This window comes from Psammomys obesus, unplaced genomic scaffold (genome assembly GCF_907164565.1).
Source record: "Psammomys obesus unplaced genomic scaffold, mPsaObe1.curated_primary_1811, whole genome shotgun sequence".
Lineage (NCBI taxonomy): Eukaryota > Metazoa > Chordata > Mammalia > Rodentia > Muridae > Psammomys > Psammomys obesus.
In genome coordinates, this window is record NW_026590859.1 from 3,254,010 (window position 1) to 3,268,677 (window position 14,668).

The following is a 14,668-nucleotide window of genomic DNA, read 5'->3' on the forward strand; positions in this document are numbered from 1 at the left end:
GTGCAATACATCACAATGGTTACAACAGTCAAGATAATTATAGTAGAACTAATCAGTAGCTTTATCAGAAAGTATAGTTATAAAAACTGCTGTATTTGTCAGTCTTTGGAGACCGGGTCTCTCTATGTAGCCTGGGCTGGACCAGAACTTGCTACCAGGCTGGTTTTGAACTCATAGAACTCTGCCAGCTTCTGCCTCCTAAGAAAGGCTTGCACCATGTTTGGCACAGTAGGGTTCAGCAAGATGGTTCTGCTGCCTAGTTCCTGTCCCTGGGCTCTAGAGGGCTGTAAGAGCTACTGGGTCTTGAGCTACATTAGCCCCTAGAATGTGATACCTGTTGCTCTGTAAATGGCTCCTTTATAGAAACTCCCCGTGAATTATCTTAACTCAAACAGTGCGCCTGTTCCTAGGTGAGACCGTAAGTACCACAGCAGGCACTCAACAAATTCCTGCCCTGGGGGCTGGAAGGACGGGCCAACTGCTAAGAGCTCCGGATGCTCTTCCAGTTGACCTGGGCTTCCTTCCCAGCACCCACATGGTGGCTCACAACCTTCTGTAATTCCAGCTCCGCAGGATCTGATGCCCTCTTCTGGCCTTCCTGTGCACAGACACACATGCAGGCAAAACACCCTTACACATAAACACAAAACAAAACCATCAACACAAAAACCTGCTCAGTGAATGGGGGATGCTCTTCCTAATGTCTCAATGCTAGCATCCTAGGAATACCATTTTTGGTGGAAGAAAAAAAAATTTAAAAAGAAGACAAAGGAAATAAAAGGGGAGAGGGTAAAGCTGTATCTGTCTTGCTCTCTGAGTGAGCAAATTCTCTTTACCTTTAAGCGCCATAAAAACACAGCTCTCCTAAAGAAACCCTACTCTAGACAGGCAACGCAGCACAGGAGACTCAGGACCAAAAGGCTTGCTACTTCTTAGCTGTACAAGCGAACGACGACTGAGCTCCGTCTCCTGTGTGGAAAGCTCTAAGTCGTCACCACGCTGAGCGGCACAGCGAGGCCAGCTCTCAGAAGGCGAAGGGGGAGTGGCCCTGGGAACTGTGCAACGCCACAGGCGGAGCTGCCTCTACACCTGAAGTCATGCAGGGAAAACTTCGACGGGACACACGATCCGCCGTTGGGCGCAGGGAGAAACCTCAGGCGGGTGCTATCAGACAACCGCAGAGCTCCTGCTGGCACTGCAGTCCTCTCTGCAGCCATGCCCTGTCCTTCCTTCCTTCTTACTCCATTAGGGCTCTGGAATCAACTCAGGTAGAGCACATCCTGCTGCCTTCCCATCGCTCACCTTGTTGGGACTCTCTCCCTACAAGTTTCCCACAGCACCTCACACATCCTGTCTGCACCTGTCTATTGCTCACTCGTCTCCCAAGTAGACCTCAGGTTACATGACAGTGAGGACCCTGCTTCATTTCCATACCCTAAGCACCTCAGGCATTTTTGACATACAGAGGATATTTAGTATTATTATAAATAATGACTCACACACAGTACACACCTATAAACACAAGCAACCATTGTTAACAAGACCCCTGTTAAGTCTCTTCACATTACCAAAAATATACATACCTTGAATCATTTCACTGATTTTGTTACAGATTCCCACAGCAAAATCCCTTTGAAAGAGAAAATTAAAACAGTTGGCAACAACATAAAGAATCAAAGAGGTTTTATTGGGGGGGGGGTGGATCGTTGGTTTTGGTTTTTTTGAGACAGGGTTTCTCTGTGTAGTCTTGAGTGTCTGGGAACTAGCTCTATGGACCAGCCTGGCTTCAAACTCAGAGAATAAAGGCATCTGCCACCACCTGCCATAACTAAGGTTCGTAAGTGCAAAGAACACAATCATCACAGCATCAATATTTCCTTACACCTAGGCCTCCACTCCAGTCCTGCACTGAGGGAGATGCTCAGCAGTGGGTGCTGCTTCAGGCTGAGTCTCAGCAACCCTCTGTGAGAGAACCAAGGGGACTACTACAACATACACTTGAGAACACATGTTAACACGCAAGTTCTGACGACACAAGCACAGCCAATCCCTAGCACTGAAGTGGCTGACACTGAACACTGACAGACTCTTCAAAAGCCAAAATACTTAAAAGAAGACATACTTTGTGATCCTAACAGAAATATCATCCAATACCAAAAAACCCAGTAACATCAGCACTTGGGAGAAACTATCATATGATATGGGAGACAATGTAATCAAACTTGGCTTATGCAGCCAAACTACATGATGTGCAGGACATGAGGGCCATGCAAGTCTAAGTGAAGCCCTCCCTGCTGCTAAGGCAATTCTGCGATTTTAAGTCTCTAGACGTGGAGACTTCATCTCTTAACCACCAATGCAATGTGTGCCTTCTGTTTTCTACAATGTTCTGTTTTTTGTGGTACTGGGAACCAAATCCAGGACTGAGGAAGCCTTCTACCACTAAATTGTATCCCAGTCCTAGAAATGTCTTGGGTCACGAGCTTAATTTATAAATATGTCTGTGACTGACCCAGCATGCTCTGAGTTCCTCCAGTATACTTGCTTTATCCTAGGTCACCTATGCTGATCTGTATAGCCTCTATCTGTATAGATATCTGGTATACCTACATAATCTATCAGCCAGTCCACCAAGATTTTGGTATCATGAACTTTCCCTGTGTCAGTGCAAAAACATACCAAGTTGCCTAGCTTGGGCTAAACAGCTGCCTGTTCCTGCTTCCACAAGACCACAGCTGGACTTGTTGGCTGTTGCCACTCCCTCACACAAAGGACCAGGGAGGGCTATGGAATACTTGAGTACCTCACCAACACTCCCAAACAGTTAGTTACATGCAATTCTGCCCTAAATGCATGTGGCCTCCGGGTCTCAGGGAGGGGCCGGGTCATGTGAGGAGAAGACTAGGCTCCACCTGCAGGCATGGGAAGCACCATCCTCGCCTGTGCACACTCCTGTCAACAAGCCTTCACCCACCAGGCACTGTAAGGAAGCCAATGAACTCAGTGGTTCCTCAGTTACAATACTCTGGCTGTCAGCTGTCACTGGGCCCTTCCAGGAGGTGTTGCCTAGTGTCACCAGGGAGACTTCTTGCAGCATGGGCATACTTTGCTTTGCCAGAAACATGTGTTTGTGTAATACCCTCTTGCAAAAAAAAAAAAAAAATTTAAAATATGTATCTGCAGAGTATTTTTGTTATACTTAAGGGAAATCATTGGTTTGAAAGAAAAAGACTTGTCTTCTCAGGCTGTGGTTATACTATAGATGACGAGATACTGAAAGATGGAGTTCCTAACTCAGTCTGGAGGATTACAAAACTCCAAGTAGGAAAAACAAAAAATGTGACCACACAATCCTTGGCTGGACAGATGCTAATTTATTGTCTTCCTTGTTGTAAAGACAGTAACTTACTTTCTTACTCAACAAAACACTCTGACAAAGAATTAAGGTAGCAGTGACAGTTCAATTACTATGTTGAGATGATTAACTTAGAATTCAAATAGAAGGGTTGAGTATTTTAGTGACAGACAACTTGTGCACCTCACCTCCGGAGAGGTGGCTCAGGGTGAGAATACTGCTCTTGCAGAAGACCCAGGTCTGGTTCCCAGAACCTACCCAGTAGCTGACAACCACCTCTCTACAACTCCAGAGCCAGGGGATGCAATGAGCTCTCCTGGTCTGTGGGGTCTCTAGGCACAGCTCTGCACATAAATTCAAGCAAGGGTTAACTGGCAGGGTGCCACAGCCACACGAGCACACGCATGAGCTGAGAGACTGACAGCGCACAGAGCACAGCCCCGCACAGTGCAGACGGACCACGCACAGCCAGCCTCCAGCTGGGGCTGGGGATCTGTACCCTTCCACATCAGCACCACCCAACTGAAGGGCATTTTCTCTTATGTAAAGTCTTGACAACACGTTTTGGGTTGAATTTTTCAAAATCAGTAACATTTGTTTTTATCTCACGGTTTATCCAGGTATGATGACATTGGCACCATCCTCGCTCCCTCCCTCCATCCATCATGTTTGGTGAAATAACACCCAGTAAAATCCTGATGAGGTGGTAAGAATCAAGGCCACGGCAGCAGCTGTACTTCGGGTCATGAATTCTTCCTTACTATAAACTCACATTAAAAAGAGAACACAAGCCAGCTGTATAGAATGTTCTTCGCAAAACTGAAATTACTCATTGTACTACATTTCAAAACACATAGCGGCATACTTCAGACACAGTACCAGAGCAACTGTTTGCGTTTAGATATAAATAGTATGTCTTCCTGGGACACAGCTACTCAGCCTTGCCTATCAGCCAAAGAATTGTCTTGGAAGATGATGAGTTAAAGTCAGCATGTAACTTTAGGCAAACAACCGAGACTCTCTTATGACAATTACAGTGCTCTAGTTATCAGCAAAAGCTACAATTACAGAGAACATACTTGTTCCCAGGAGTAGAAAAGTGGTGGCGGTGTTCTCAAATGCAGTCCTTATGTGGTGGAACACTCGAAGACCCGAAGAACACAAGTGAGCCAGTGCTTCCTAACAGACCACCTCAAAGGTCCTCAGTCAGTCATGAACCTGGGACAGCTTCAGAAGCCCTCCGCTTTCCACCACTATCTGTGCAAGACTGGACTTTTTTCACACACTTTAATCAAAATAATGTATTTTGACAAACGTTAGTGCAGAAGTACATAAATGAGAATTTAGCCAAGCCTTGAAGACATTTGTAAAAATGTTAAGGCTACCCTTTCTCACGAAATTGTTTGTTTGTTTTGGGAAAATAAGCACTCCATAAACATATTTTACACTAACATATTTTGGATCTGTTATTCCTAAAGTTATATTTAATTATCAGCTCCTTAAGTTTCTAATGGCATACACATCTGTAACATGTTTGTTTTTAAGAGTGTGAAGGCAGGCCAGATGTGGTGGCACAGTTGGGAGCTAAGGCAGGAAGATCTCAAGGCTGAGGCAGCCTGCACAAAGGCAGATCCTGTCTCAGAGCTTGTCTTCTTCAGCACCCGGCCCTGGCCATTCGCCAGCTCCTTGGAGCGGCCTAGTCCAACAGACCTGCTCAGGCAGCCCACTAGACCATGGCCACAGCAGCACACAGCTAACAGAGCTGTTGTTGTGGTGGTTGTTTTACTGTAGGAACAGGTCCAGGAATGGAGTCCTACAAGAGCTCTGAGTGTTCATGGGAACACTCCAAGAGAACAAGACAGGAGTCTGTGGCCTGTTTCTTCAAAACACAGAATGTTCTTGGGATGGTTCCGGGCTCCTCCCAGGTGTAGCTGAATTTACTTTAAATTGCTCATTATTGCTTGCCGCTGTTTTTCAATTAAACATTTAAACTATCCTTTATGTGCCTCTATGGAAGAACTTGCTTTTGCCACGTGTGGCTTGAACTCGTGAGAACTTTACTCAGGGGACCTTTCTTAACCCTTAGGGTATAAGCTGTGAGAGGCTCTGACTAAAGCTGGCACTGCATGAGACTTTATTCCGCCTCATATTGACTCCATTCTCTCAGTTCCCATTGCCTCTAGAGCAGCAACAGTGGATGTTCAGTAACTACCACAACACATTTTATAACAATTCCAAAGTTTAAAAAAAAAAAAAAAAAAAAACCCAGTTTCAGCCCTTTGGGCTCAAAAAAAATGCAGAGTAGGAGCCTGCTGACTTCCCCCCTTTTTGGTCTAATAATAAATTCTTGCTGTCAATACTGAAACTGCTGAGACTAAAGTCATGTGGTGCCCTAGTTGTACACCCCAGGCCCCACCCCACATCATGTCAAGCTCGGCAGCAGAAGTTCCTCCTTACAGCGGTGGGTTGGTGCTGTTGGATAGCACCCCTCTAAAGAAGCCAGGGCTCTTTAGTTGGTGACTGAAGAGGAACACTGCTCTGATTATGCTCGCCTCATCCCTGAAAGCACCAGAGCTGACCAGCTCCTCTGTGAGCCTAGCCAGAACAAGCTCTTGTACAAAGCACCATCTTAACCTTTTACAGCAAGTGAGATACAGCAGAGATTTAAAAGTTCTCTTTCTTGTGCCTTTTGATATAGGGTCTCACTATGTAGCATTAGCTGACCTTAAACTCTCGGAGATCCACCTGCCAGTGTCCTGAGTTCTGGGATTAAAGGCATGTACCACTATGCCTGGCTAAATAAAATGTTAAGTTTCATTTGGCCAGTTACTCTGATTTCAGCAAGATCTAGAATGACAGAAATAACAGAAATCCACCATGTTGGTAGAGATACATAATCTCTAGCAAGGTCTTTAGCTCTTCAAGAAGAGATAAAAACTCATCTAAAAATTATGTATTTTCTTAACTTAAACTTTGATATGTAAGTGCTTCAGGCTTTCCTATTATACTAACCTGGTATTATGTAATACAAAGACATATGTTATTGAAGGATAGTGTTGTACAGTAATTTCCTCTGAACTGAAAGTCTGTCCCTAAGACTACTTAAGACTCGGAAGTAAGCAAAACTTACAAAGCACAGTAGGTGCACAACTGTTAAGTATCAGGAAGTTCCTGAAACTCAGAAAATTCACAAGCCACCTCTTCACATCACACAAAGCATAACTCGCTGGATCTCCTACTGGCTCAGGTACAGAATGCTCCAAGGGTGCAGCTTTCCTGAATCATCACCTATGCTGGGGTGGGCATTTTGGTGATGCAGCTACCTGTGAGCCATCTCTGCTCCTGTAAGCAATCACTCACTCGGCCTCCTACAGGCAACCCCAATAAACTAGTCAATGAAACATTTTTTTTGTCTGTCATCAGTGTTCATGTCTCCGCAGGAGTGTGTCTGTGTTGCTGGGAATCAAACCCAGGGCCTTGTCCGTGCTAGACAAGGACTGTTCACTGAGCGACACCTGGAGCTTCATAAGACTATTAATGTGCATGTTACTGGTCATGAGTTCCATAAAAGAACAAGCAGTTTCTGTGACACGTGTCTTCATTTCCAGATGGTACAGAAATTCCACAGCTGAAATAAAACCAGCCTCTGGTAACAGCACAAGAAATGAACTAAAAACAATCCTCCTACCTACATTTAGTCACTAAATTATCTATCCAACTTGAGAAACTGAACTGAGAAAACTGCTTTTGCAGCCACTGCAAGTCACCCTGATGGTGTTCATGAGGACACCTGTGCACAGCACACTCCTAGGTAAGACAAGTTCTCTCTGTAGCAGTAACTCACGCTTGGTAACAAAAACAACACAAGCTACAACAGAAGCTGGGAATCGGGATGTTTCGGCACTTGAGAATGTTTGCTGTTTTTCCAAAGGGACTGAGCTTGGTTCCTGGTACCCACGCCGAACAGCTCATTACCACCTCAACTCCAACTCAAGGCAGCCAGCCCTTGTTTTGGCCTCTGCAAACACATACATGCACGCAAGCATGAATGCAGACAGACAGATGCATGCACGTACACACGTTTCTCTATTACTGCCATACTTGCTAACTTTGAAGAGTAAACTTTAAAACTCCACACTTAACTATTCTCAACTTTTCCAATGAGCAATCCTGGAATTTCAGAGGTATGATAGGAATATATGAAGAGAACATACATATAAGTAAGGTTGGAATAAAATTAGGATTTCAAATTTTATCAAACATTACACAGGTATTTAAGCAAACTGTTGATTCATTCATTCATCTGATTATAAAATAAAGCTCTCTGGGCAGGACATATGCTCATTCCTATGTGAGACAGTTCTATCAAACCCAACATGGGTGGGGAAGGACAGGGCAGAAGGAGTGGTGAATGCCGTCTTCTGGACAAGGTACCGCCACTGCATGCACCAACTCGGAGCAGCTGAGGGTGCCTGCACAGGCCCTGCACAAGGACAAGCCACCAGCACTCTAACGTGGCCAGGGGAGCTCATGAGAGGAAGCGCACACTCAGGAACACGAGTCAAGTCAAAGGGGGACAGAGAAGCACTGAGGGCCTGGGGGAGGTGGGAGGGCTGGCTAGAGCCAGATGCCGATGTACGTGTCTGAAGCTAACAAGTGTTTTAAAGTGCACATGGAAACAAACCTTTAGCTATATCCCAGGTTGCCTATTCCATAAAAGCAAATGCTTGCCATGTCAGTATCAGCACAAGCAGCACCTTGAAGCTGCCAGTGTCCCTTGTTCATCCTTAGCCAAGTTCTCAGGAATTAAGTCGGTCGACTGGCCAGGGGAAAGCACGTGTTTATGGCCTCCCATACAACAGTCTCCAAAACAAAGTTAGTTTTGGCTATCAGTCAGGGAGTGACACACTTCATTACAGATAAGCCCAACAAGGCTCAACATTCTATTTGAGAATGTATGGGGCGGGGCTGGGTGTAGTGACCAACGCCTTTAATCCCAGCACTTGGAAGACAGAGGCAGGAGGATCTTTGCCAGCCTGGTCTACAAATGAGTTCCAGGATAGAGAGAGCTACAGAGTGAGAGCCTGTCTCAGAAAACAACAAAATTATGGGGCCAGAGGGATGAGCCAGTGGTCAGAGCACAGTCCAGGGAATCCGATGCCCTTTTCCTGTGTCTACAGGTGCCTATATGCATATGGCACACACACACATTAATAAAAATAATTAACAAATACTATTAAACTGCAGAGATAGCTCAGTTGGTAACGGTCTAGCTTGAGGACCTGAGTTCAATCCCTAAAACCCACACTAAGAAAAGCCAGTTATGGTATGCCTACAACGCCGGTGTGCGGTGTTAAAACACAGTCCCAGGGTGGAGTCGAGTAAGGGATTCTGAATGTTTTGGAGAAAATGCCAAGAAAACAAGACAAGAGTCTTGTGAACTCAGTTTCTTCAAGACACAAACTTGCTCTTGGAGTGCGATTACCTCAGCTGTGGTCATTCATTCCTCCATGGAAAAACGTGTTCACCATATGCAGCTTGTCCTTGTGGTTGTGCTCTTTACTCCATGTCCTTTCTTAGCCCTCAGAGTGTAACTGACTGATGCTCTGAATAAAGCTGGCTAGTGGGTGTGACTCATCTTCAGCCCGGCTCTCCCAGGTTCACTCCCCAACTAGAGCCTTAACGTGTGGGAAGGCAGAATCAGGCGGATCCCTGGAGCCTGGCTGGCCAGCTTGGTAAGTTGCCGGCCAGTGACCCTGTCTCCAAACAGGTGAACAGCACCTAAGAACTATGACTAATCTGGGGGTGTCCTCTAGCCTCTACACACATGTACACACGCATGCAGGCATGCACCCACACATGTACACATCCACACACACACACTCTTCTAAGACAGCAGTGCAGCATACAACATCCTAAATACATCAGTTTTTTAAAAATATTTACATATTTTATTATGTATACAACCTTATGCCTGCATGTATACCTGAATGCCAGAAAAGGGCACCAGATTTCATTACAGATGGTTATGAGCCACCCTTGGTTCCTGGGAATTGAAATTGTGACCTCGGGAAGAGCAAGCAGTACTCATAACCTCTGAGCCCTCTCTTCAACCCCAAAGTCAGTTTTATTTTCAGTTATTATGTTGGCCAAACTGTGCCAAAGACAATCAGAAAGTTGCAATCTTGGATCATGGATATTTTTGTGGAAGGTTATTCAGTAGACATCAAAGCTACCAAAGGCAGCTTCCACAAACCAGGCTAGGAAGGCCTTGTCTCTTTGGGCCCAACATCTGCATTTTCTTTCCCCAACATGGTGTAAGACTTTTGGAAAATGGACCTCATAATTTACATATTACAGATATTGGTAAGTTACTCTTTAAAAAATTCCCACGGGAGCCAAGTTACTAAAAGGCCCATGCTTACTTGGACTGTGCAGAAAAGTTTGCAGCCGCAAACACAGCAGCTTCAACCTCTACGTTATCATGGGAATCCAAACTCTGCCGTATACTGTGATGGGCATTCTTCCTTTCGGGGATGATTGATGCCAGACTCCCCAGCATCCTATAGACAGAAGCCAAGGAGGAGAGGACAGTTAACCACAGGCAGGACAGGAAAGGGAGGCAAGCTAGATTATCAACCCAGAAAGTTTAGGGTCATTCTATAAAGTTCAGGTAAAGAATGCCAGGTGGTGGTAGCACATGCCTTTAATCCCAGCCCTTGAGAGGCAGATGCAGGTGGATCTCTGAGTTCAAGGCCAACCTGATCTACAGAATGAGTTCGAGGACAGCCAGGGCTACACAGAGAAACCCTGTCTTGAAAAACCAAACCAACCAACCAACCAAACAAACAAATAGAATGAGTAACATTAGGAATCCAGCAGTGACCCAGAAATATTAAAACAGCTCACGTAGCATAAGCTAAATTTCCTGCTCCTCTCCCAGCTCCCCCTTCTTTTCTCCCTCCCTGGCCCTGGATTGAACTCAGGCAAGTGTTCCACCATAGAGATACATCCTGTCTCTACCCTGCCTCTGACACGCACAAGCTACATTTCTAGAAAACTACCTTGAAGTACAGCTCAAGGATCAGAGCAGAAAAGAACTTCTGAATTATTAAAGCACCCCAATATCAATACAGCAAAAAAAAAAAAAAAAAAAAAAAAGCCCATTTTAACAAAGTTTTAGGAATACAACTTCCCTGCTATTAAGCAGAATCACAAACTGCAAGACTTCCCAGGCTTTTCCCCACATCAATAAATACCAGCAGGGTGTTTTTTTTAAGCTACCATATCAAGAGAAGATTTTTCCTGGAGGTGAAGGGTGCCCCCTGCAGCTCATGCCAGTGTCTGCAACAGCGAGGAAAGTAAAGCCTAGAAAATGAATGGGCTAGAGACACAGCTCAGTGGGGTACCTGCCACAAGCCTCCAACCTGAGTGCAGTCTTTGGGACCCACACAGTGGAAGAAAAGAACTAAATCCCCAAGTCTGTCTTCTGCAAACACATACAATAAAAAAAACGTAAAAACCAAATTACAAAATGTAAAACATTTAGAAAAGTAAAAATAAATGTTGTTTAAACAAAACCACAGAGAGCTTCAGAAACCCTTTGTGCAGAAAGCAGCAGGCCACCGAAACACACCCATCCTGTTCCCAGAGTGATATCAGCATCCTTGGTAGCGACCTCTACCTTGACACATCCTCACCTTGACACTTTACAGAGATGAAATTCCTGCACAAAAGCAGTTGACTTCCTCACAAGCAAGTCAGATGGCCAGGCATGGTAATGCAGGCCTTTATCCCGGCACTGTGAAGGCAGAGGCAGGATCGCTAAGAGCTGAACGCAGGCCACAAGCCTATGCAGTGAGACAGTAATCTGAACAAACACCATAAACTAGGTTGCTTTAATTTGTATTAAATTTCAAAAGAATCAGTTGAAACTGACTGTTTCTTACAAGAAACAAAGCATTACTATTAATCTAATGCCCTACCAGGAAGGATCAGCATAGGCCAAGTGCACCACATGAGGTCAACATGTGCCACAAGACACAACCTGCTGGTCACCTTTATACCTACTCTAACACTTCCTGTTTCCAGTGTTACTATTGAAGACAAGGCAAAATTCTGTCTTTAAATATATCTCTTTCAAAACTTACTAGAAACTGCCAATTATATTGGCAGCAACAGTTAGTATGGGCCCGACTGCTGGAACTCAGTGATACAAACTTCACATGGAGTGGAACACTCAAAAATGTTGTCAAAATATTCAAACTGGATACTCTCTTCTGGCCTGCAAGGGCCAGGCGTGCATGTGGTACACGTACACATACAATCATGAACACATCAAAATCTTTTTGACTCTCATTTTCTGTGTTAATATTAGCGTATCTTGCTTTCTATCAATCAACTATCTGACTGAGATGCAATCTTCCTCAACTTTCCATTCTAGAAAAAGGTCTCAATCATTCATATATAACAACCTTTTTTTTTTTTTTTGAAGGACAGGGTTTCTCTAGCCTGCAGCTTGCTATATAGATAAGGTTGTCCTCAAACTCAGATATCCTCCTGCCTCTGCCTCTGCCTCCCCAGTGCTAAGACTTCATGTCTTAATGTTAAATTTCCCATTGGTTATAGTCTCTGCCCTCCCAGCCCTTTTCTCTGTGTGTGTGTGTGTCTCTGTGTGTCTTGGGAATTGAACCTACTGTCTCAAGTATGCTAGGCTGGATAGTTTTTAGAAGGTAACACTCAATAACATTTTTTGTGTCTCATATAGCTCAAGCTGGTCTTAAACTTACTGTGTAGGCAAAATTACCCTGAACCTCTAAATCTCCTCCCCTAACTTCCGAAGTGCTGGGATTACAGGTGTGCACACCATACCTAGTTTCATGAAGTGTTGGGAACTGAACCCAGAGCTTCAGTGGTGCTGGGGCCACAAGCACTTTTAAGAAATCAGCGGCATCCCCAGCACCAAGAACTGGCTTTAAAATATCTTATGACATTTAACTTAATCAAAAGGCAGGAGAATAACAAAGCAACTAATTCTGAACTGACGCTTGACCCTGAAAAAAAGAAAACTCGGGGAAGTAGTGATTTTTTGCACCTTCTGGTTAAAAAGAGAACTATGTGGGCAGGAAAAGCCACAACGAAGAACAATAATTTAATTAACTGAGTCTCAAAATTTCCCCCTAGTTATACAAGCAAAGGTGAAAGAGAATGGAGCCAAGCACGATGCCAAGACATGGACTCTCAGCTGCTCGGGAGGCTAACATAGCACTCTCATGTTCAAAGCTGACATAGGGAACTTCACAAGTTCAAGGCTATCCTGTACTGAAATCCACCCAGTTCTGAGACTGGAGCTTCGACATAATGGGATGCTTGAAACACAAGCAAAGCAACTCACAAACCAAACAGCACCACAGATGTTAACTTGATTTACAGACGAGGACGGTTACCATATTTTTGCAGTCTTAGTGAGAAACAAGTCCTGTTAGCTACATCATGCCAGCTTAACCATCTACGCGAGTCCTAGCGACACAGTACCGGAGGGTGATGGCTCTCGCCACAGGGTCGTTACTATGGATCACTGAGAACACCCTTTTCACAAACTCGTCCACGTTCAGAATCTTCTCCAGGTGCTTTTCACTCTGCTGAGTCACTTTGAGAACACACAGCCTCAGGAAGTTGTTTCTAATTAAAGACAGAGAGAGAGAGAAATTAGCTCAGTCTAGGAAAGGAGTATGTTTTGTAACCTGGGGTCAGAGAACTCCTATCAGCCAATGTTTCGGAAGCGCCACTAAGCTCTGCATGTGGGAGATCTTGAACAAAAGCCATTGTCACAGCTGTAGCCCTGCTGCAGCCCTGCTGCAAGATGCCCTACGCCAGAGCATCATCCCCAGAACAGACCTGACCTCTGCAATCACAACACGGCCAGGGGGCGTCAGGCGATCCTCCTTCACCTGACAGGCATGAATAGAAAATAGGAGAAAGAAGCAGGAGAGCTAAGAGCGAGGAGAGAAATGAGGAAACGGGCATTTATTCAAAGCTTACGTGTTTCAAAACCTGCACACATGTGTACCTCAAGTTACAAGTCAGGAAATTTCATAAAACAATCTGTAAAAAACTAGTTTTACAAAATACATATACAGAAGTAGAATAAGGTTGTTCTGACTTAATTTATCTTGTTCCCTAAAGAAATAAGTACTCTCTGAATTTTACTTTTCATTTTTGCTAAAAATGTTATTAATTCTCATACCAAAGTGCAGTGCAAAGCAATATGCATCCATGGAGAGTAACTAAGTGGCAAAAAGTACTAATGGCCTAGAAGAAAAGCCAAATACAAAACAGAAACACAAGCAGCATGCCCCAAAGGACACTGAGGCATTAGGAGCACTTACCCAACCCTGAAAACATCCGCTAACTTTAGGAATGCTGAATTGATGAGAATGGGAAACGGGTACTTCTGGAAAAGCCTGGGAAATCGTACAACAGCTTCACACTGTTCCCCAAGTTTGCCAGAGCGCAGACCTATTGAAAAAGCACAGGAGCTAATTACAGACTTGTAGCCCCAGGCAGAACCATTGAATACTGACTTATCACACAGCAGGACAGCAGTTACGTCTACACTCCTGTTCAAAACTGAAAATGGAAGGCTGGGAAGATGGCACATGCCCAGAACCCCAACCACAGGAGGCCAGGCAGGAAGATTGTAATTTAAACAAAATAAAGCAGTTGATAATTAAAATAAATAAAGACGCATCTATAGTAGTTACTTGGCAGGTGGGTACCGTAGCACTGTAATCACGCCGCATGAGAAGCAGAGGCAGAGAGTCAGTTCAAGGCCATCCTCAGCTACAAGCAAGCTGGGGGCCAGTCTGGGTACTTAAGGGTATCGCAAAACACAAATAATTGCCATAATATAAAACTACCTCAAAAGCAAATCAAAATGGGCCCCAAACAAATAAGTAAATACCTTAGTAATTTCATAAGCTAACACTTTTTTAAAGCTTTTATCTCAGGTGTGCAGTTGAGTGGCTGCCAGAAGGTGAGTCCCCGGAGTTACAGCTGCCGTGAGCCTTCCAACTTGGGTCCTCTGGCAGAGCAGCGAGTGCTTTTAACTCTGCGCCATCTCGCCAGCTCCTAAACAGATTCTCTCAGACACACAGTAATGGAAAAGAAACACTTTCTAAACTGCTGAAGTTGATTAAACTATTCAGGAATATAAACCATCGGTGAACTTTAAGGAACTGAAGTCAGATAGGCTTGGTGGCACGAGCCTACGGTCCTGATAGTCAGGCTGAGGCAAGGGGATCACAGTGCGAG

General features: G+C 44.6%; 1 protein-coding gene across 2 annotated transcripts in view; it reads right to left on the minus strand.

The window, feature by feature from the left end:
• The window catches only part of Ints7 (integrator complex subunit 7), a 51,850-nt gene that overhangs the window by 33,821 nt on the left and 3,361 nt on the right, over nt 1-14,668 (minus strand). For both annotated transcript variants that reach the window (XM_055609196.1, XM_055609195.1), the window contains exons 2-5: nt 13,744-13,873; nt 12,890-13,036; nt 9,781-9,918; nt 1,584-1,630 (exon numbers count right to left, since the gene is read on the minus strand). In XM_055609196.1, coding sequence (XP_055465171.1) covers nt 1,584-1,630; nt 9,781-9,918; nt 12,890-13,036; nt 13,744-13,873 — 462 coding nt within the window. The remainder of the gene's footprint in view (nt 1-1,583; nt 1,631-9,780; nt 9,919-12,889; nt 13,037-13,743; nt 13,874-14,668) is intronic.